At 43.9% G+C, this 20,363-nt stretch overlaps 3 protein-coding genes across 10 annotated transcripts in view; 2 read left to right on the plus strand and 1 right to left on the minus strand.

The window, feature by feature from the left end:
* ABCC8 (ATP-binding cassette, sub-family C (CFTR/MRP), member 8) overlaps positions 1-535 on the plus strand; it is an 83,545-nt gene extending 83,010 nt beyond the window's left edge. For all 8 annotated transcript variants that reach the window (XM_012725564.1, XM_012725565.1, XM_012725558.1 and 5 more), the window contains one exon: positions 231-535. In XM_012725564.1, coding sequence (XP_012581018.1) covers positions 231-368 — 138 coding nt within the window. In that variant the 3' untranslated portion in view covers positions 369-535. The remainder of the gene's footprint in view (positions 1-230) is intronic.
* Positions 536-4,045: 3,510 nt separating this feature from the next.
* On the plus strand, positions 4,046-7,617 carry KCNJ11 (potassium channel, inwardly rectifying subfamily J, member 11). The gene has a single exon (XM_012725032.1). The coding sequence runs from the start codon at positions 4,927-4,929 to the stop codon at positions 6,097-6,099; it is 1,173 nt and encodes a 390-aa protein (XP_012580486.1). The 5' UTR covers positions 4,046-4,926; the 3' UTR covers positions 6,100-7,617.
* A 5,176-nt stretch (positions 7,618-12,793) lies between these two features.
* NUCB2 (nucleobindin 2) overlaps positions 12,794-20,363 on the minus strand; it is a 30,532-nt gene continuing 22,962 nt past the window's right edge. The window contains exons 12-15 of the mRNA XM_004683010.2: positions 18,454-18,624; positions 18,104-18,185; positions 15,077-17,698; positions 12,794-13,818 (exon numbers count right to left, since the gene is read on the minus strand). Of these exons, the coding sequence (XP_004683067.1) occupies positions 17,691-17,698; positions 18,104-18,185; positions 18,454-18,624 (261 nt within the window). The 3' untranslated portion in view covers positions 12,794-13,818; positions 15,077-17,690. The remainder of the gene's footprint in view (positions 13,819-15,076; positions 17,699-18,103; positions 18,186-18,453; positions 18,625-20,363) is intronic.

Genomic DNA, 20,363 nt, shown 5'->3' on the forward strand with positions numbered 1-20,363 from the left:
GAGAGGCTGAGTCCTGAAGCCTGGAGGTGAGGGCAGGGCTGAGATGGGTTAAGGGGAGAGGGTGACATTAGGGGATGGAGGTCTTGGAGTCACACCCACTCAGGGAAGGTGGATCCCCTTCCCAGAGATAGGATGTGTTGGCCACATGCCCCTCCTCCAGGTTTCAGTAGGGTGCTTTCAGCTGCGCCCCTCTTCTCCCACCCTGAACGTGCCTCCTTCTGCGCCCCCAGCACCGCGTGCACACCATCCTGAGTGCCGACCTGGTGATTGTCCTGAAGCGTGGTGCCATCCTGGAGTTTGACAAGCCAGAGAAGCTACTCAGCCGCAAGGACAGCGTCTTCGCCTCCTTCGTTCGTGCAGACAAGTGACCAGCCAGTACCCAAGTGCCAGTCCATGCCCCACCCCCCCAATCCCCACCTGGGTTTTCTAACTGTAAATCACTTGTAAATAAAGAGATTGATTGTTTCCTATCAGAGGCCTGGAGTCCGGCGGTCAGGGCAGAGTGGACTGTGGGGCCTGTGGAGCAGGCCAGACCTGGGCGTCAGGCAGAACTGACCAAGTCATGTGAGCGCGGGCAGGAGTGCTTCCTCATCTGTGGAGAGGGCTGCAGTAGCAGGGCTGCCATAATAAAGTGTCACAAACTGGGTGACTTGAACAACAGAATTTCTCTCTCATGGTCTGGAGGCTGAAATTCCAAGATCAGAATGTTACAGGCTTGGTTTCTCCTAAGACCATGCTCCTTGCTTGCAGGCAGCCGCCCTGTGGCTGTGTCCCCACGTGGCCTTTTCTGTGGCTCATGTATCCCTGTGTCTCTCGTTATCAGGGTGCCAGTCCTACTGGGTTAGGGCCCCACTCCTATCACCGCCTTTAACCTAGGGCCTTTCATGGGGCTTGTCTCCAAATATAGTCTTGCATTAGGGAGAAAAGGTTCTTAGCACATGATTTACGTCTTCCACATATATGAATTCAGTGCATAAACAAATGACAGCAGCTTTATAATTATATCATCAAGTAAGACAGCAGATCTACATAAAACCTGGCCCCCTTTCTTCTCACTTTAATTCTTAGATTAGAATTGTGGGAGCTTAGATGGCCGAGGTAAAAACTATTTCCATTACAAATCACAGGGCCCAACCACAGTTGCTTGCACAAAAACTGAGGTTGTCACATGTGACTAAGAAGGTCAGGAGGTACCTTTTTGCAAGCCCGGATGCAATTGTTTGACATCAAGAGGTATCTCTGTTTCTGGGGTCGTCCATCTTCCTCTCCTTCCCCAGTGACAGGATGGCAGGTGGCCATGAGCACTTTCAGTTTATATACTACTCCCTGGAGGGAAAGATGTTCTTTCCCAATAATTCCAGCAAAAATCTTGGGAATAAATCTAAATGGACCGACTTGCACGACATCTTCAACCTAGCTAATCACCGGCTGGTGGACTTGAATACACTGACTGGTGGACTTGAATACATTGACTGGTTAGACCTGGGTGACATGTTCTAGCTCCATCCTCCAAGAGGGGACATTCAGAAGTGGGAGAAGGGTGGTCCTTCTCAGGGACAGCACAATGCACGTAGCACAAGTTAAGCAGGTGATGGCTGGGAGATAGTGGAGCCCACACACAGGAGACACCAAAACAACAGCTGTTCTTAGAGTCCATCTGCTTTGTGAAATGGGAATATACACCTGTTGTAGCCCAGACATGCTTGGCAGGAGCCCACGTACGTATTGTTTTATTATCATTGGCATGTTGCCTTCAGTACTGTTTCAAGCTCTGGGATGCAGACCCAGCAGACTTGCTTTATTGTAAGGGGGTCAGAACCATAATATATAAGGAAAACCCACTAGTCATTGGACCCAGCACAGACCTTTCTGGATGCTCCAGAGCAGAGGAGCTCAGGAAGACAGATGCCTGGCAGGCTGTGTAAGAGAAGCAGTGCTTGAGTTGGGCATTGGCAGAATAGGAACTGAACAGGCAGGATTAGAGGAAAAGGACCCATGACGGAGAGAAGGGGGAAGGCACGAGACTAGAGATTCTTGAATGCCAGGATGAGGAGTTTGGGACAAGCCTATGACCAACAGGGAAGTGGAGGGTTTTTTCAGTGAGAAAGGGACTTGAAAAGTACACGGTTCAGGGGAGATGAGGTGCAGGATGGAAGAGCACAGGAGGCTGAGTTCTTTGGTTAGGGGACTCGTCCTGGAAAGGGCACCGCTGTGAACAGCTGAGACTCAGGACCACAGTGAGAGGCAGGGCCTAGTCTTTCCAGCTGAGATGCCTCTTGGGGCCCAGCAGCTCCCAACCTGATGAGCCTAGAGAAGCAGAACCTGGGAAAGAAAAGGGGATTCTCATCCCTTCATGCCCACCACCTTCCAAGGGGAGCAGGGCAGGACCCACATTAAGTTAAGTCTTACAGGGAGGCCAAAGGTCATCCTAGTCCAAACCCTCTATAGCACCCCTGATGCCAACCTCAACTTGGATAGCCCCTCAGATGTGGGTCATCTCTGGTTATTAGATCTGAGTTTTATATATGTGATCTCAAAGCCTGCCGCTGTCCACTCAGTGTCCTGGATCTACACATTGGAGTACATAAAAGTAATCCATCTTTCGAGCCCTCCCTGGTGGTGCAACAGGTTAAAACGCAGCACAGCAAGCTGGCAGCAGCTGCTTCGGTGTGAGTTTGATCCCCACCCTGGAGGTGACCCACATGGGGCAGACCTCTCCTGTCTCTCCCGCTGCTCCTCAGCAGTGTACTTGGTCAGTCGGCCTGTTCTGCTCCCCACTCTGTCTCTGGTGACTCCTCTCACCCACCACACCCCTGGCCTGTACCCCAGTTCTGTGAGTTTGGGCACCAGAGAGGGTTTGGGGTCATTACTTCCCAACCACAGAGACCTAGCATGTTTACTTTCCCAGCTAAGAGCTGGGAGTCCCTAAGGCAACCTTAAGTTGACAGTTGCATAGAAACACCACTCAACTTGGGAGTCCAGAGTTTGGGTTTCCCTAGTGTCTATGCCTGCCTGACTACAGCCATCAGATCCAGGCGCCTCCCATTACTTCAGGTAGAAGAAACCCAGAGGAGAAAAGCAGGAGCCAGTAGCTCAAGCTGTCTTTAAAATACCAAGTGGGGGTTCTCTCTGGTGGCATAACTGGTAAAAGCACCACTTTATGAAGCTCTCGAAGCCACTGCACGCAGCACGAGTTCATCCCCCACCAGGGAGCTGACCCACATAGTGCGGCAGACCCCTCCTGCCTGCTGCTCCCCTCAGCAGTGTACTTCGTCCATCTGCCTTTTCTGCTCCCCACTCTGTCTCTGGTGAATCCTCTCACCCACCACTCCTCTGGTATGCATGAATAAGTAATTCTTAAAAAAAAAAAAAACCCAAGTGGGACTGGAGGGGACAGTGTCATAACTGAGAAGATGCAACTGTGCAGGTTGCTGGGCCCACCACCCCCTGTAGTGAGTGTTAGCATTCCTAAACCTACTAATGTACTTCCCCAGCCCCACCCCGACACTCCCTCACCCGCCTCCAGGGAAAGAGTCTTGACTTTCACCAGGTTCCCAAAGTACCCGTGACTCAGAAGAGATTAAGGGCTTTCCCAAAGAGGAAGGGTAGTTTGAGAACTCCTCCAGCTACCTGCTCTGCCCAGGTCACCCGGCTGATGGCTCAGCCCTTCATTGTCTTCTTTCCCTGGCACCTGCAAAGCCCAGCTCCGCAGAGAGGCGGATATTCACCTAAGGGAGGATGGTGGACGATGGGGGTGGGGGAGAGGGAAGGAACGAGAGGCGATCCCCAGGCTGCACGAGCGAGTCACGATTCCCTTCACTTCCCACCCCAATTTCATACAACGTGGGCGGCAAGAACCTCTTTATGTCCATCGGTTTGGGCAAACTCCCAAGGCCAGACTGTGAGTCCTAAGAAGGAAAGCTGGGGTGGTGAATGACGACGGGCGGGGCTTGCGGCTCAGCCCGCCCCGCCTCCAGCTCTGGAACAGGTCGGGCTCCCCCTGGTGGCCCCGGATCCCACTCCACTCCTGCACCCCCACCCCGCGCCCTCAATCCTCTACCCCCACCTAGCCCAAGTCGCTCTCCGCTGACCAACTATCAGATGCACGGACAGAAGGACCGCCCGGAGGCAGGAGGGGGCGGGGAGGCGACGGCTGCGGCTTGAGGAGCAGTAGCAGGTGCCGCGGGGACGCGCGGGCGGGGTCGGGCGCTGGCGAGCGTACGGCCGGCGGGGAGCCGGGAGGCCGCCGCTCGGAGAGAGCCCCGCCAGGTCGCGCCGAGGGCGAGGGGATCCGCAGTTGAGCCGGGTGGGGCAGTGAGTGGCTGGAGGGCGCAGAGTACCCTGGAGACTGAGAGGACCAGAGCTGGAGGGGGATCCGAAGAGCCGCCAGAGCGCTACCAGGGGTGTAGGGTAGGAAAGAGGGGGGCATACTTGGAGATGAGACAAGGGGTGGTCAGAATATGAAACTGGAACTTGAAGGCTGTCGGGGGGCAGAAATGGGTGAGGCGGGGGTTGTGTGAGGTGTGGTCAGTTGGTAAAATCCAGAGGTGTGACCTTCCTAGATGGGAGAGGTGGGTTAAGAAAGAAGGCTGGGTAGGGTAAAGGGATCGTAGGGGGAAGCCAAGTGCTCAGGAGTGAAGGAGACTTGAGGTGGGATCCAGGGTCAGGGGGGCAACAGGCAGGGTGGGAAGGGGCCGCACTAGGCATGGACAGATGGGCCCAGGTGTGAGGCAGGCATAAAGATCTGAGCAAGGGCCAGGCCGGGAGGTGAGGATGGTTGGGAGGCATCTGAGAAGTGAGACCAGCACAGACTGAGAGTGGTACCAGAGTAGAAGGGTGTCCAGGGAGGGACCCCACAGTGAGTCTCTAGGTTCAGGGAGGGGTGCCCCCCATGGGGGAAGCCTCTCCCTGCTGGTCGCTGGAGCCATGCTGTCCCGAAAGGGCATCATTCCCGAGGAGTATGTGCTAACGCGGCTGGCAGAGGACCCTGCCGAACCCCGATATCGCGCCCGTGAGCGGAGAGCCCGCTTTGTGTCCAAGAACGGTAACTGCAACGTCGCGCACAAGAACATCCGGGAACAGGGCCGCTTCCTGCAGGACGTGTTCACCACGCTGGTGGACCTCAAATGGCCTCACACGCTGCTTATCTTCACCATGTCCTTCCTGTGCAGCTGGCTGCTCTTCGCCATGGTCTGGTGGCTCATCGCCTTCGCCCACGGAGACCTGGCCTCCAACGAGGGCGCGGAGGTGGCCTGCGTCACCAACATCCACTCTTTTTCTTCTGCCTTCCTTTTCTCCATTGAGGTCCAGGTGACCATTGGTTTCGGTGGGCGCATGGTGACTGAGGAGTGTCCACTGGCCATCCTGATCCTCATTGTGCAGAACATCGTGGGACTCATGATCAACGCCATCATGCTGGGCTGCATCTTCATGAAGACTGCGCAGGCCCACCGGCGGGCGGAGACGCTCATCTTCAGCAAGCACGCAGTCATCACCTTGCGCCATGGCCGCCTCTGCTTTATGCTCCGGGTGGGAGACCTCCGCAAGAGCATGATCATCAGCGCCACCATCCACATGCAAGTGGTGCGCAAGACCACCAGCCCCGAGGGCGAGGTGGTGCCCCTTCACCAGGTGGACATTCCCATGGAAAATGGCGTGGGCGGCAACAGCATCTTCCTGGTGGCACCTCTCATCATCTACCACGTCATTGATGCCAACAGCCCGCTCTATGACTTGGCACCCAGCGACCTGCACCATCATCAGGACCTGGAGATCATCGTCATCCTGGAAGGTGTGGTGGAAACCACGGGCATCACCACCCAAGCCCGAACATCCTATCTGGCAGATGAGATCCTATGGGGCCAGCGCTTTGTACCCATTGTGGCAGAGGAGGACGGCCGCTATTCCGTGGACTACTCCAAGTTTGGCAACACCGTCAAAGTGCCCACACCACTTTGCACCGCCCGCCAACTTGATGAGGACCGCAGCCTGCTGGATGCCCTGACCCTGGCTTCAGCTCGCGGCCCCCTGCGCAAGCGCAGTGTGGCCGTAGCCAAAGCCAGGCCCAAGTTTAGCATCTCTCCAGAGTCCCTGTCCTGAGCCACAGTCTTGCCCCCTCCTCTGCATGTATGCACATGGGCAGTGTGGTACGGTATGTAGAGTGAACCTTCTGTGGGCCCCTTAGCCAGGCCAGGCCCTGGTGTGAGGCTGGGCCTCCTCAGCCCAGTCTCCCCCACTACTGCTCGCCCAGGGTGTTACAAGGCACTTGTCACTACGCTATTTCTGTCCTCAACAGGAGCCTGTTCTGGGTTATTTTTGTCCCTGCTCCTCCCAATCCCAGCAGAACTGGCTCATCCCTCTCCTGCTTTCCCAGGCTAGAGGAAGGTGTCCGGCTCTGAAGCTGGGTCTCCAGCTCCTCCCGGGCCTCTGTAATCAGTCGGCAGAGGCTGGACAGGTGGCTGGGGAAGAACAGTCCTCAGAGTGGTGGCTTGCTGCTATATTTCCGTGGCCTGAAGAGATGCCTGAGATCATGCCCCAGAGCACCTTGCTATCAGAAAAAGTGATGGGCTAAATGGCTGTCCAGCCATCTGGGGAGAGCCGTCAGTGAGGGCGCACATTTCAACTGGAAAATTGGAGGTGTGGCACCCACAGGAACAGGCTGAGGCTGGAAGGGCTACCCTCCGAAGGCAGGCTCAGGCCAGGATGGAATGGCGTGAGGAGACTCAGCTTGACTGGACACTGCTCAACCACAGGAAAGTGGGGATGGGCCCTGTGTCGGGGCCCTGACACTTTCCCCGATACCAAAGCTTCGGGGTGAGGGCTTCGTGGACTGTGGCTGCTGTAACTGCCTGTTCCAAGCTGTCCGCCGGTGTCTGGGGTGTGCTGGGGCAGACACTGGCATGCCAAGCAGAAAGAGGCTTAGGAAAGGGGATCCTGGGCCCACCACAGCTCCTCACCAGTGGCTGCCACTCACTCTGCCCAGAGGGCTGTCCTGGAAGATCATTGGGTTTCTAGAAGGGACCTTGGAAAGTTCAGATGGGGGTGACTGAGGTCCCTGAGGTAGAGGCCCTTTGTCCTGACAGACGACCCCAGGCCTGGACTCTTGGAGCAGTGCTATGTGTACTTGCCCAGAATTCTGCCTTCTCTGTTGTCAATAAAGCCCCCTTCGTGACCTAACCTCTGGGCTGTTCTTGCTGGGGGAGACAGGGAGGGTGCTGGTGAACAGTGAGAGCAGGACCCAAAGGTGCCCTGGGCCGTAGCAGGGAGGCCAGGAAAGGAGTTTGGGGTTGGTCCTCTGCCCAATTCAGGAAAATTTTCCCTTTCTGTGTCAGATAGTCCAACCCTGCCGGTCTCTGGACATCTCACTCTTCGGACGCCCACCAGGGCTTACAGCCTGGGCCTGCCTTCATTCCCAGAGATCTGCTGGAAGGCTGGGATGCTCAGGGAGAGAGGAAGGGAAGTCCTATGCATTTGTGTATTGGTGGCATGTAAGCTCTCATGCCAACTGCCTGAGTTCAAATTCTGGTTCTACTCTAAGGTCTCTCTGTGCCTCAGTTGCCTCATCTATATAAAATGGGGATATTCATAGCACCTACCTCATAGAATTGTCGTGGGAGTACCTGGAAAACATGTAAAATGCTTAAGTGCCTGATACATGATAAGTGCTCAATAAATATTAACTATTGTGATTGCTGTTGAATCAGACATGATGAGACAACTGATCAAATGAATGATATGAGAGAAGATGCTGTTGTATTTCCCCAGGGATGCCTTTCTTTGCCTGGTCATGTTTCCTACCCCGATGCTCAGGTCCTGATGACAGGGGCTTTGCAACACCTATTATCTGGTCTTCTGTCCCCCTCTCTCCTCCCTGAAGTCCATCTGCTATGGAATCACCACAGTAGTCTTACTAGAAGGGTTGTAATCATTCCCTCCCATGTCAAGTGCCTTCAGTTGTTTCCGTCACCACTAATTGAAACTAAACCCTGCAACCAGTCATTTCAGGCTTTTCAGTCTTCCAGTTCATTGTTCTCTTGCCACTCTCCCTGCCTCCACTGTACCCCCTGGCTGCCTCACTGCCTCTTTGCATCATTGACCTTCCTGCCTCTAGGCTTTTGCTTATGTTATTCCCCTTGCCTGGACTCCCCAGACCTCATCTTTGTTGAAATCCACTTAAGTCCAGGCTAAATGACGCTTTCTTGAAGTCTTCCCTGATTCTTCTCGAAAGAAATGGTCCCTTCCCTTTCTCTGTGTTTGTGGGCATTCTACTTTTACCAATGTTCCTGGGTCGGTCTCCCAAGTCCACAGCTCCTTAGGGTCAGAGGCTGTGTCCAGTCATATGTGCCTGGCACCAAGTGCTGAATGAGTAAGTGAATGAATGAGTGAGTGAGTGAATGAATGAATGAATGAATGAATGAATGAATGAATGAGGAATGAATAAATGTTCTGTGACCCAAGCCAGGGTTATTGCTGTTGTTCTCTTCCTTATGAGCTGGCCTACTTCTGGTTTAGAGGAAAAAGAGATAAGCAGCCCAGGGTTCTGGGAGCAGTTCTTGGGACCCAGCATGGCTGTCCTTTAAGTCAAGGGAGTGTCTGTCCTTAAAGCAGACTAATTAATGAGAAGTGCCTCGAATAACCTTCTAGAGTTAACCTTCCTCTGTCCCTTTACAAGCTTTAAGCAGCTGGGGACAGTAAACAGGCAAGACTGAGTCTTCAGCGCCACCTGCTGGCCACAAAGAAGACCTACTTGACCCCAAAAATCAGGGCCTCTAGTCTTAGGCTTTCCTTTCAGAAACTCCCTCAGGGAGAAGCTGGGAAGTTCCAGGTAAGGAGGGAGCAAGCCATCCACGCCTTCATTGACTTGGATATGTTTGCCCAATGATAGTGCTCCCTCCTGCTCGGGCACTGGCCTCTAAACTGGAAGAGGAACTGCCCCTGAGTTCAACTTAGCGCTGGAGGGATTTCCGTGACAATTGTTCCTGATATTCTTTGTAGACAGCACTGATATCATGTGAGAGTGGACAAAGCAGCCCAAGCTAGGCTCTCCTCCAGGAATCAGGAGAAGGGGAAGGAAGTTCCTCATTTCAGTGTGGTCCTGTGCTGAGGTTGGTCCTGTTCTCAAGTTTGCACAGGAGGAAACAGCATCAAAAATGGTATTAGCTTGCTGACATCTCACAGGTAGTAAGAGGTAGGTCCCAGACTTGGACCAGCATCTTTCATGATAAAGCTTAGCTCTGTGGTCCCTGCTGTGGCATGTACCCTAGTTCTTGTAAGCATAAATAAGTAAATCTTCTTTTTAAATGTTTACAGAACCATTTATAACATCAGTGAGGTTCCCTCCCTAGAGCAATAGTGGAAAAAAAAATGACGTTTTCATATGGTTTACCAGCACTCTCCAAACTAGCCTGCACATTAGAATAACCTAGAAATCTTTTAGATTTCTAAAGCCCAAACCAAATTCCAAAAGAATGAAATCACAATTTCTGAGATGGGACCCAAGATTCAGTGTTTTTTGAAGTTCTTCAGTGATACCAATATGTAGACAAGCCTGGAAACCACTGTGATTTCTACTTTAATGTTATCGCTAGACGTGGGGACTGGATATAAAGTCTATTAGGAATTGCTGGAGGAGTCCTTCATTGGCAGATGATAAGACCCTGAGGTTCTAAGATTTTAAAACATTAGTGTTCCTCAAACAATCCATTCTCTCAGAATTGTCAGGTTTGTCTCCCCCCCCCCAGAAAATTACAACAAATATATTTTTTCTGATTTTTCAATTTAATATCATTAAAGTGAACTATACAAATGATAAGTAGAATAATATTTTCCAACAAATATTGCACTGGGAATTTTTACAACATATTATTAAAAACAAATTCAAATATAACAAACTTGTAAAAAGTCTCTGTGTCTTCCTGATTATCGAATCAAAATCCAATTATATGTGATTTTAAAATGACCTCAAATATCTATAAATAAGCAAAGAAGAATTAAATCCAAGTATACATTAGACTAATAAAATTTCTTTCCAAAGTTTAAAATTAACAGTTTTTTTGGTCACAGTTTATAAAAGGTTACATTTTTTAATTCAACCTTTAAACTGAAAAACTTTCAAAATCCCCCCATTAGTAATAACAAAATAAAAGGACTTTAAAACTCTAACTTTAAAATAGAATGTATATATCATCACTATTAAATGGTTTCTAAAACACAAAACATATTGATAAAATATGGATCATATAGCACTGGTTTTCTTGATGAAAAAGAAAGTAATCATGTTTTAATTCCAGAAGATAATTTTTTCTGAAGATGTGGAATAACTAATGGGCTTGTCTTGAGTCCTATTTTAGGCACAAGTTAACATATAAATCACCATATTCCTTCCAAAAATATGATCTTTCAATTTGAGACTGTATAAACTGGTACATAGATAGTGCTGGAAAGTTGCAAGAGCTATGACTTTTGCGTGTGCAAACAGACCACAGATTAACAACTTTAGAGAAAGAAAACCGTTGGATGAAAAGGGACTCTGACTTCAGTACTACACCTGAAGAACTTTCCTAGACCCTCACATTGGATAGAGAGGTACACATAGAATAACCTGAAAGTCACCAGGGCTATCACGGAAGGAAACTGTCACTCTGGATATTAACTGGATTTAAATCTGGGCCTTAAAATAGTTAGCTTCTACTTTTTCTATACATCTTTTGAACAATTATCCTGTTTTAATAAATTAAAATTAAATTAAATTTAAATGGTGTTAAATTAGTAACACCACAGACTGCCTTAGAGAAAAGTTTGGGATTTTGAAGGGAGAAGAGAATTAACTTTGAAAGTCCTGATAATAAGCTCATGAAGGCGCTGGCTATGGATGGCTGACAATATGTCATTCTTGTCCAGCTAAGCCTTCTCCAGTGGGGAGGGAAGTGCATTAGGAAAACAGTAGTGGAAAAGCCCATTTTTTTTTTTTTAAAGCAGGAAAATGGGAGACAAACTTAAAACTCAGATTATCCAGGCAAAAGGAGTGAAGATACAATAAATGATGCTAATTCTCTTCTAGTCAGAGATTACTTAAATCATTTCCTGGTCTTTCATTGCCCACCTACCCCCCATTGTTTTGTTTCCCTTTATTAGTAACTGTATGATATTAAAAATGTCTGCTGGGATGTACAAAAAAATTTTTTAGAGTAATATTATTTAAAGAAGGTGCCAAAAAGCTAAGGAATTGAACAAGGGCCATTCATCCCAGGCTGAAGCTCCACATCCCCACCACAAGCTGGTTCACTCTCTCAGAGGAGTGGAGATAGGGTCTCCCCCTCAGTTAGGACTTTTTTTCAGAGATAAAAGAATTCAGAAACCACTCTAGATATGATGAGCTGCTTGCCTAACTAGCTTGAGAAAAACTGACTTTTCTCCAATATGGTTTTCTTTGTCCAAGATCAACCTTGAATCTCCATGAAACATACTGTGGATGTCAGAGAGTGGAAATACTTTTCAGGGCCCTCCCTGGTGGTGCAGCAGGTTAAAGCACAGCACTAAGAAAGCTAAAGCCACTTCAGCATGTGTTCAATCCCTGCCCCTGATGTGATCCACATGACTCGGTAGACCTCTCCTGACCTGCCCTCTGCTCCCCTCAGCAGTGTACTTTGTCGATCTGCCTGTTCTACTCCCCGCTCTGTCTCTGGTGAAGCCTCTCACCACCCCTGCACCTGTGGCCTGTACCTCAGCTCTGTATGCACAAGTAAATAAATCTTTCCAAAAAAAGAAAAAGAAAATACTTATTCATCAAAAGAACCAAGAAAAGTATACAGGGCTAGAACTGAGACTTAGTCAGAAAAAAAAAATTAAGAGACAAATTCTAAGATACATTACTCAGTGCTATAGAATGAGAAGGAATTACTACACAAAGGGGATTAGAGCTTTAAGTTGCTGTGTTGACAAACATGCTTTGACACTACCAGGAAAGTGTTTAAAACATTAAGAGGCATGGCAACTAATGTTTAATCAAATTCTATTGATTTGTGTTCCTGCCATATTGTTTACATAACTGTATCATTGGGGTGTAGAACGTCACACCTCAGCATGTATTTGCTCCACCAAAGCTGCAGCACCACTACACTATCCCATCACCCCCTCTTTTTTCCCCAACATGGTTTTAAAAAGAAATAATTCCCTTTAGTAATAATAATAATTTCCTTGAAAAAAGAAACAAACATAAAGCTAGCACCAGACACTGCCAGGCACTGCAGCATGAGTCTGATCCCCAGCCAAGGAGCCAGCTGACCCTATGGCACAGCAGACCTCTCCTGTCTTGCCCGTCACTCCCCTCAGCAGTGTGTTTCGGTCAGTCCACCTGTTCTGCTTCCCACTCTGGTGAATCCTTTCACATCCTAGACCTCTGGCCTATAGCCCAGTTCTTGTATGCATAAATAAATAAAATAAGTCTTAAAAGAAATAATAAAAAAAGAACTAAAATTGAACAAAAGTAACATTCTAGTACAATTCATAGGAGACAGCAAAAATAACTAGATGGGGTTGATTTTTTTTTTCTCTCTACTTTCAAAGCACTTAGACAAGTTTTAACTTTAAAATCAGGTAGCAGGACCCTCCCTGGTAGCACAACGAGTTAAAGCACAGCACTATGAACCTATCTGAAACCACTGCAGCATGAGTTCAACCCCCAGCCAGGGAGGTGACCCACTTGGCATGACAGACCTCTCCTGACCCGCCCACTGCTCCCCTTGGCAGTGTATTTCAGTAGATCTGCCTGTTCTGCTCCCCACTCTCTCCTCCTACCCCCTGCACCTCTGGCTTGTACCCCAGTGCTTATTTGCATAACTAAATAAAATCATTACTAAAAATCAGGTAGCAAATCTTGATCATTCATTTTTAAATTCCAGGGAGTGGCAAAATTACAAGAATTGTAATGTTATAGATTTTAACATTTAAGCTGTGAGCTCTATGTTCATAATCTAGGAACGTCTTGGGACTTTTCTATACTGTATCTATTACTAAGGATAAAACTGGAAGGACATAAGAAAATTTCCACAGCAGAATAGATTGTATCAAATTTTAAACAACATACTAGTTTACAGGCATGCCGAGATTGGAAGGCAACTAGATGGTGCATGTGTAAGGAAAAAATGCACTGTCAGGGGCTGGCTAACACCCAGGTAGGCTCAGTGATTCATCAGGAATGTGACTGACATTAGTTAATATGTAAACAAAAAGCTCTACAGCAAAATAGTAGACATCTGTAAACATGGAATGAGTTTCCCCCTACATACTACTACAGGGAAATTTGAAAGCAACAACAAAACCTCAATTTCTAAATTCAAATCAAAGGTTTCACTAGTTGGGTTTTGCTATACTTTTGTGTCAGTAAAACGGTTAGGTAGTGCTAGTGACAAGAACATAAATTTTCAATTTGGTATCTTTCCCACTTGCTGCTGCTGCTTGTTCTGGCTCAGTTCTTGGATTCTATAAGAAATAGTTGCTAATTCATAGCTAATTATTCATTAAAAAAAATCTCAAAGTAGGTAGAAACCTCACATCTTGAAAGCAAGCTGCCACTGTAGTCTTCCTATTATGTCACCCACAAGGAACAAAGAAGGAAGCTTTGCATTTCACTTTAAACTCCTTAGCTTCCTGACTCCAACAGAGACAAATGAACTTGGAAAGTGTGAAGTTGAGGCACCAGTGGTTGAGAGAAGGTTGACTTCTCCAGCAGGTTCTTCAAGGGATGAAAATCTTGCATGAAAATGAAGCTCATCGCCCAACTTGGCTCTTTTCCATTTTCTTCTTGATTGCACTGCACAGCTATAAAACAAACATTAAATTTTAGGTACTAACCTCAACAAGACTTGTCAGAATTTCTCCCTAAAGAAAACGGGTTTCACTTTTATTAGCTAGGCTTTCTTAAAAGTCACATTATCTCAAAGCAGTAAAATTTTCTTTGTATTTTTCATCACTTGAAAAACAAGACTGCATTTAAACTAACAGTATTACAAATTATTCAGTTAGCATAGAAAATAATGCAGTTGTAAACTTTGGTTAGAAAAAAGTATAATCATATCTCAAAAGGACTTTTCACATTATTTCTAAATTTTATTTTAATTTTCTTTAGCGAGAAGTATTTTGAGGGCTATCATCCTTTAAAATATAATTTTAATTATGTATACCTAGGTAAACTGCAAAATTGTCATGTTTCATGAAAGTTCTAAATTATTATTCCACATCCTAAGTTAGCTAATCCAAAGGCTACTTAATATCTAAAGAAGTATAAAGAAGAGTGCTATAAGTTAAACACAGAACCAATACTCTCTAACAGAGGTGGAAAGAACACTTTTAGGAACTCCATAGGTTCATGTTCTTCATAAATGCCAATCCTAATAAGAACTAGAATTCCCTAAATCTATAAATACTAACCATTCTTCTTTAAGTCACATAAATTAAAACAATATGCTAGAAACTGTGAAGTCTATCTACATTAATATCCAGTCACTAATTTACTCCAGTCACAACAAAAGCATCTTAAGAATTTGCTCTACATTCTCCTCCAATTATTTCCTGATTTAACCCATTCCATCAACTTAGGAGAGAATGCCTATCTTACCACAGTTTCTGGCTACAGATAGAATCAGCAACAAAGAGAGGTCCCAGATCATTTTTTAATTGTTTCCTCTAACTTGCCAACAGAGATGGGAGTTCTCCACTTTTGAAGAAAAATATTACTATGCTCTTGTGTGATTTTTGTTTTTTTTAATACTGCATAAAAACAGAACTTTTCTAGATTGCTACATTTAATTTGGGGATTCATGATTTAAAGTTAAAAAACTGAAATATACAATACTTATTTAACATTTTGTAAAATGGGGACCAAGAATTTTAAGATATACTAATATTAAGGAAAATAATGTAAGATTACAAGGTGTTGCATTGGATTGATTCACTCAGCAACCTCTAACATGCATTTCTGTACTGCAGAGATGGGAAAGTTAAACATCATTAACTTTCCTAGCCCCCTTTGCAGCTAGAGGGCCAAATATGATTGGCCCAATCAGTCAGGTGCACTTACTTGAGATTTCTGCTCAGACTTGAGTCAAAGGAGAGAGTCAGAACATGAGGTATCCATTTTTTGCTGATACCATGCACAGCAGAGTTGGTATATTTCTGAAGCTGGGAGTTATTCACAGCTGCTTAATCCAGCAGGAGACTTCCTGATCCAACAGGTAGCTTCTTGATTGTTCCAAAAGCATCAGCTTCTTTGTCCTAGCACGCTTTTGATATAGTTCCTGGAAGCTCAGCTGAGGTTCTGTTTCTTCAGCCCTACCAAATATTCTGCAAGCTAACTATTACTATACCCCTTCATCAACTTCATTCCATTTAAAAGCCAGTTAGGAAGATCCCATTACCTACAACCGATAATCTTGACCTATACAGAATTTGGTATCTACAAATAAAGTGCAGTGGGTAAAATATCTTAAATATGGGCTTGACTTAATTGAGAAGGTAGAGCTTTGGGCAATAAGACTCATGACAAAGGAGGTTAAGCTATCAGAAAAAGTGATGGTAGAACTTTAGCATGCTAGCAGAATGCTGTCTGGCTCTTGTCTCTTCCAATCTTACAAGGGAAATATGACTCAGAGAAACAGGTCTGCAGAGATGCAAAGGAATTTAATTTGCTGAGGGAATTGTTCTTTGTCTGTAAAACATTGATTGAACTCCAAGTCTGGGGCCTTGATGAAATGAAAATTTCAACTACTGAAATACTCCAAACTGAAAGTTTTAAAGGCTCTACAGAAGCTGATAGGCCTTTTTCAAGCACCTACTTTCAAGTAATGGGAGTCATGCTAAGGAAAAAGTTCAGATTAAAACGGTTGCCATAGCCAAATCTATGTTTAAAATAGTCCAGAGTACCATTCGGATAAGACCCAAGGGGAGTACAGAGTACAGAGGTCAGCAAACAAAAGATTAGGTTCATGTTAAAAACTGTCTTAACAAGATCTTTGACTCTGGTTACTCTTGGTAATAATTAAAGAAAACAGACCAGCAACTTATTACTCTTGTAGGGAACTGTTTGCCAAAAATCAAAAGGAAATGAAAATAAATTCCCAAACCCGGCCTGCAAAAAGCCTGTCACTATCTACAACAATCTCATGCAATAACAGGAAGGGCATTCGTAAGGCCACACAGCCTCCAGGAAGGGTTTACTTTCACATGCCTCAATGCACAGTAAGAACTTTCTTAAGGGCAAAATCCAGGACCCTCAGGGAGTTGCTCCCAAAAAGGTAAAACAGGGGATGCATGATGGGTAAACCACGGAATATATTTATTGACAGCAGAGAGATCAGGCTGTTTTTGCTAAGCAGTATTTTTTTTAATTGCTATGAACCAGTGACTGCTGAGTCCTATTTTCCCTTTTTTAACATGTTGATTTTATTGCCATTCCTCTGCACCTGGCACACCATTATGCGTGTGTTTGGCAATTCATGGGGCTAACAACTTGCCTTTTGGTTTGTAGGTGGCTAAAACAAAAGGAGCCACTTCCTAGAGCTGGATGGAGTGGAGTAACCGTTATACATGTTCTTAGAGCTCTATGCAATTATGGATCGGATTTGAGTGGTTTTCCTTCATGGTAGGGGAAGTGAGTTTTTCTGTTTCAGAACAATGAACATAGATATTTTAAGTAGCCAACAAGGCTGTTTCGGTTAAAACTGAAAGCTGCCCACCAAACTCTCCCTCTTCCCTTTCTTCTTTAGTAAAAGAAATTGCAAGGTGAATTTCTCAGCTTCTCTAGCAGCTAAATGGTCACATGACTTCATAGTTCTGGCCAGTGAGATATACATTCAAATGCAGTCTGATTCTCCTGAAAACTGCCCTAAGGAAGCTCATTCCACTGGAGAAAAGGTTCTTTTCTTGCCTTCCTGTGTTGTCTAAATGGCAACCTTGGACACTGAACTGGGGATAAAAACCATGAACTGGGGATAAATAGCATGGCATAAAGACAGGATCTGGGGCCCCACCTCCTTCCAGATTTGTTTATGTAAAAGGGAAAAAAAATCTTTAAACAGTGGCATAAACCATTGGTGTCTTTGGTTTTTTTGTTACACTCAGAAGAGCCTGATTTTGAATAATATAATTATAAATGGAAAATGAAATGAAGTGGCAGCAAAAACAGTTCAGTGGAAGAATTTCTACTAAGTAAGTTTGCAGAAAGTTAAAGAAAAAAAAAGTTACCCAAAACACTGGGAATATAATGACCTTCTTAGGAGAACTATTAATATCAATGACTTTCATTGAAAGGGGGGATGTTAAGTGTCCATAAAACAATATCTATTTTTATGAGTGAGAGCAATTTGTTTTAAAAGCTATGACAGCATCTCGCTTCAATAGCTTCAACATCTCACTGATAGTTTCATTAAATTATGGCATAAGCCCATTTAATTAAATCACTAGTGGTAAACAAAGAAAAAAGGAAGGAAGTGTGAAATTGAGTTTGTCTTCCTCATTCTTGTAGAACGTCAATCCTTACATATCTGTGTCCAAAAATGTGTTCTCATTTTAAAAGTATCTTCCTTTATTCCATATATGCTTTAAAATATTTATTGATCAGAGAAAAAGGAAAGAGGTAAAAAGACGAAACAGATGTTGGTAGCAGTTTTCTTCCAAGTTCTTGTAGGCTTCAAATTTTAAGTATCTGTTAAAAAAATGCTTTCAATTTAGAAGTATCTTTCATTCTGAACTTTCTTTTATATATTAGCTATATTGGATATTTGTTTTCTAATTACACTTAGCTAATCATAGGTTACAATTAAAATCATGTTTTCTGATAATATCAATAACTGATTAGAAATAATTATGAAAAAAGTTGAAATAAATCATGTCATCATGAATACAACTATCAAATTATATAGCTTTTCAAATGCGCTGATACATAAAAATAGTAAAGACTTCAGTTTTCTGTGATACAAGTATTCTATTTGCACAGATATATAGAAAGTAACATAGATAACTACAAATAATGATTTAAAATTACATTTATAATAAGTAAAATTTAAATTTACTCAGTTGTATATTTCTTTAAACAAACAAAATTACATACGTGGCTGAAATTTCAGTTCTTCACTTGGCCCTGATGGAGGAGTTCCCTGTTGTAATTTTTTTTGTTCCATTTGCTGTACAGCCTAATGAATGGAAAAGAATGCCTTAAAACTAAGTTTTATTTTATTTTCTCTGATCTAGAACTTTTGACAAAGCATAACAAACTAACGAAACTATTTTCCAAAATGAGATATTCCAGCTCTAAAATTTAGACTAACAAAGCAGTCCTAAAATAGTAAAATTTTAAAATATGCTAGCTTCTAGTATATTGAACTAATCTATTCCAAAAACACAGGCTTTTAGCAAAGTGCCTAAGGTCCTTTTTAAGGCCATAATCCTACAAAACCCCACCTGGTGATATTCCAGTTTCTGAGCTTGAAGTTGGTCATGCTCACGTTGTAACTGTTCCTTTTGTTTCTGAAGCTCGTCTGCCTTTCTCTTTAGCTCATTTTCTTGTAAAGAGATAAGATTTTCATATTCTTTTAGCTCTTCCTCTGTGAATAACTGCTGCTGATCTAATGTCTGAAAGGGGAAAAAATAATCTTAGAAATGCAATAGGAAGGTCTGATTCAGTTTTAAAGTTCTGTGATAAGCAAAGTACAAAAGAATATCTAGTGTATTAAACTTTGAGATAAAAAAGAAGGGGATAATATGTATTTATGCACTCATCTGAACAAAACGGAAGACTAAAAGGACTTGTAAGTTTGGTTACAAGAAGAGAGGTGAAAAGGACAAAGAATGTGGGAAAGAAAATGATACTTTCCTGAAGATACACCTTTGGAAAAATTTTATTTTTGGTTCATATACTTTACAAAAAGAAAAAAATAATATCTGTAAGAACAGGAAACCCACCAACTAAATACAAACCAAGCAAGTATAAACCAAAGCAGAAACTGGAGTGGGAGAAGCTAACTCAAGAAATTTTTGATCACAGTATTTGAACAATATACCCTCAGCTTAAAATAAAAATTTAAACAAATATTAAGCTTTTAATTTTCAGAGGCATGGATTAGCAATTCTTAAGCCCTTTGTACATCCTAGAATTGAGCAAATAAGTAGAATATTATTGTACCACCTTTTGTATGAAATATGGAAAGAGAAAGGAGAAAATGTTGATTGGAATTGGTGATATAACAGTGAAGTTTAAGAAAACATTAATAATTCATACATTTGAATATAGTGATATTTAAATATATAAAAATAAATGAATATATTTATAGGTCTATGTGTGTGGATGTACATGTTTGTGTATATGTGCAAGATACGTAGAACATAAATATGTGTGTACATATGTTTTATTTTAATTCCTCAACTCTGTTATCTCACAAATCTAGCAGCAATGATACTTCATTAGCAAGAAGCACATTTGTGCCCAGTCTCTGCTAAAAGAACCAGGTTCCTTCAAAAACATGGTTGATCCCCAAGAACAAGATGAGCCTGAAACATCTTGCTATGCTAAAAAGTAAAAAATTCCTCAAAGAATTATAGGGACATATTAGAGAGACGCAAAAGCCAGTTTAAAGAAATTCCCACTACATAAACAATATGAGCATTAAAATAAATAACAATAGTAAGAATTCAAGATTATTGAATAAAATCAGAAGCTGTGAGAATATACTGATATAAACAGATAGAGTAGGGGGAAGGGATAGCTTTCCTTATGTAGGAAATATATATGTAATATATATATTTTCTATATATATGTAATAAATATAGAAAAAAATTATTAGAAAATCACCAGTAACAATTGATTCTTACTAGAATCATCAGTGAATATAAAAACTAGTAAATAATGATACATTTACACAGTCTCAAAGAATATTCCCCAGAAAATTAAAAAAAAAAACAAAAACAAAAAAACCACTACCATTTCACTGGAAAACACTTTACAAAGTATATCAACAACCTTGAAAACATTCCCTGATCCTGGTAATGCTACATTGAGAATCTATCCTATAAAATCACCCTAAAGACGTAAAAATGTGTTTATATAAAAATGAAGAGCAGCACTTTAGTTTTAAAGTAACAGTAAAAGGGGAACTCCCTGGTGGTGTAATGGGTTGAAGCATAGCACTGCAAAGCTGGCCTCAGCTACTTCAGTGCAAGTTCAATCCTCAGCCCAGAGGGTGACCCACATGGTGCGGCAGACCTCTCCTGTCTCCCCCCAGTTCCCCTGAGCAGTGTACTTCATGGATCTGCCTTTTCTGCTCCCCACTCTATCTCTGGTGAATCCTCTCACCGCCCCTCACCTCTGGTGTTAC

The sequence above is a fragment of the Condylura cristata genome, unplaced genomic scaffold, assembly GCF_000260355.1.
Source record: "Condylura cristata isolate star-nosed mole 26May11 unplaced genomic scaffold, ConCri1.0 scaffold00015, whole genome shotgun sequence".
Taxonomy (NCBI): Eukaryota; Metazoa; Chordata; class Mammalia; order Eulipotyphla; family Talpidae; genus Condylura; species Condylura cristata.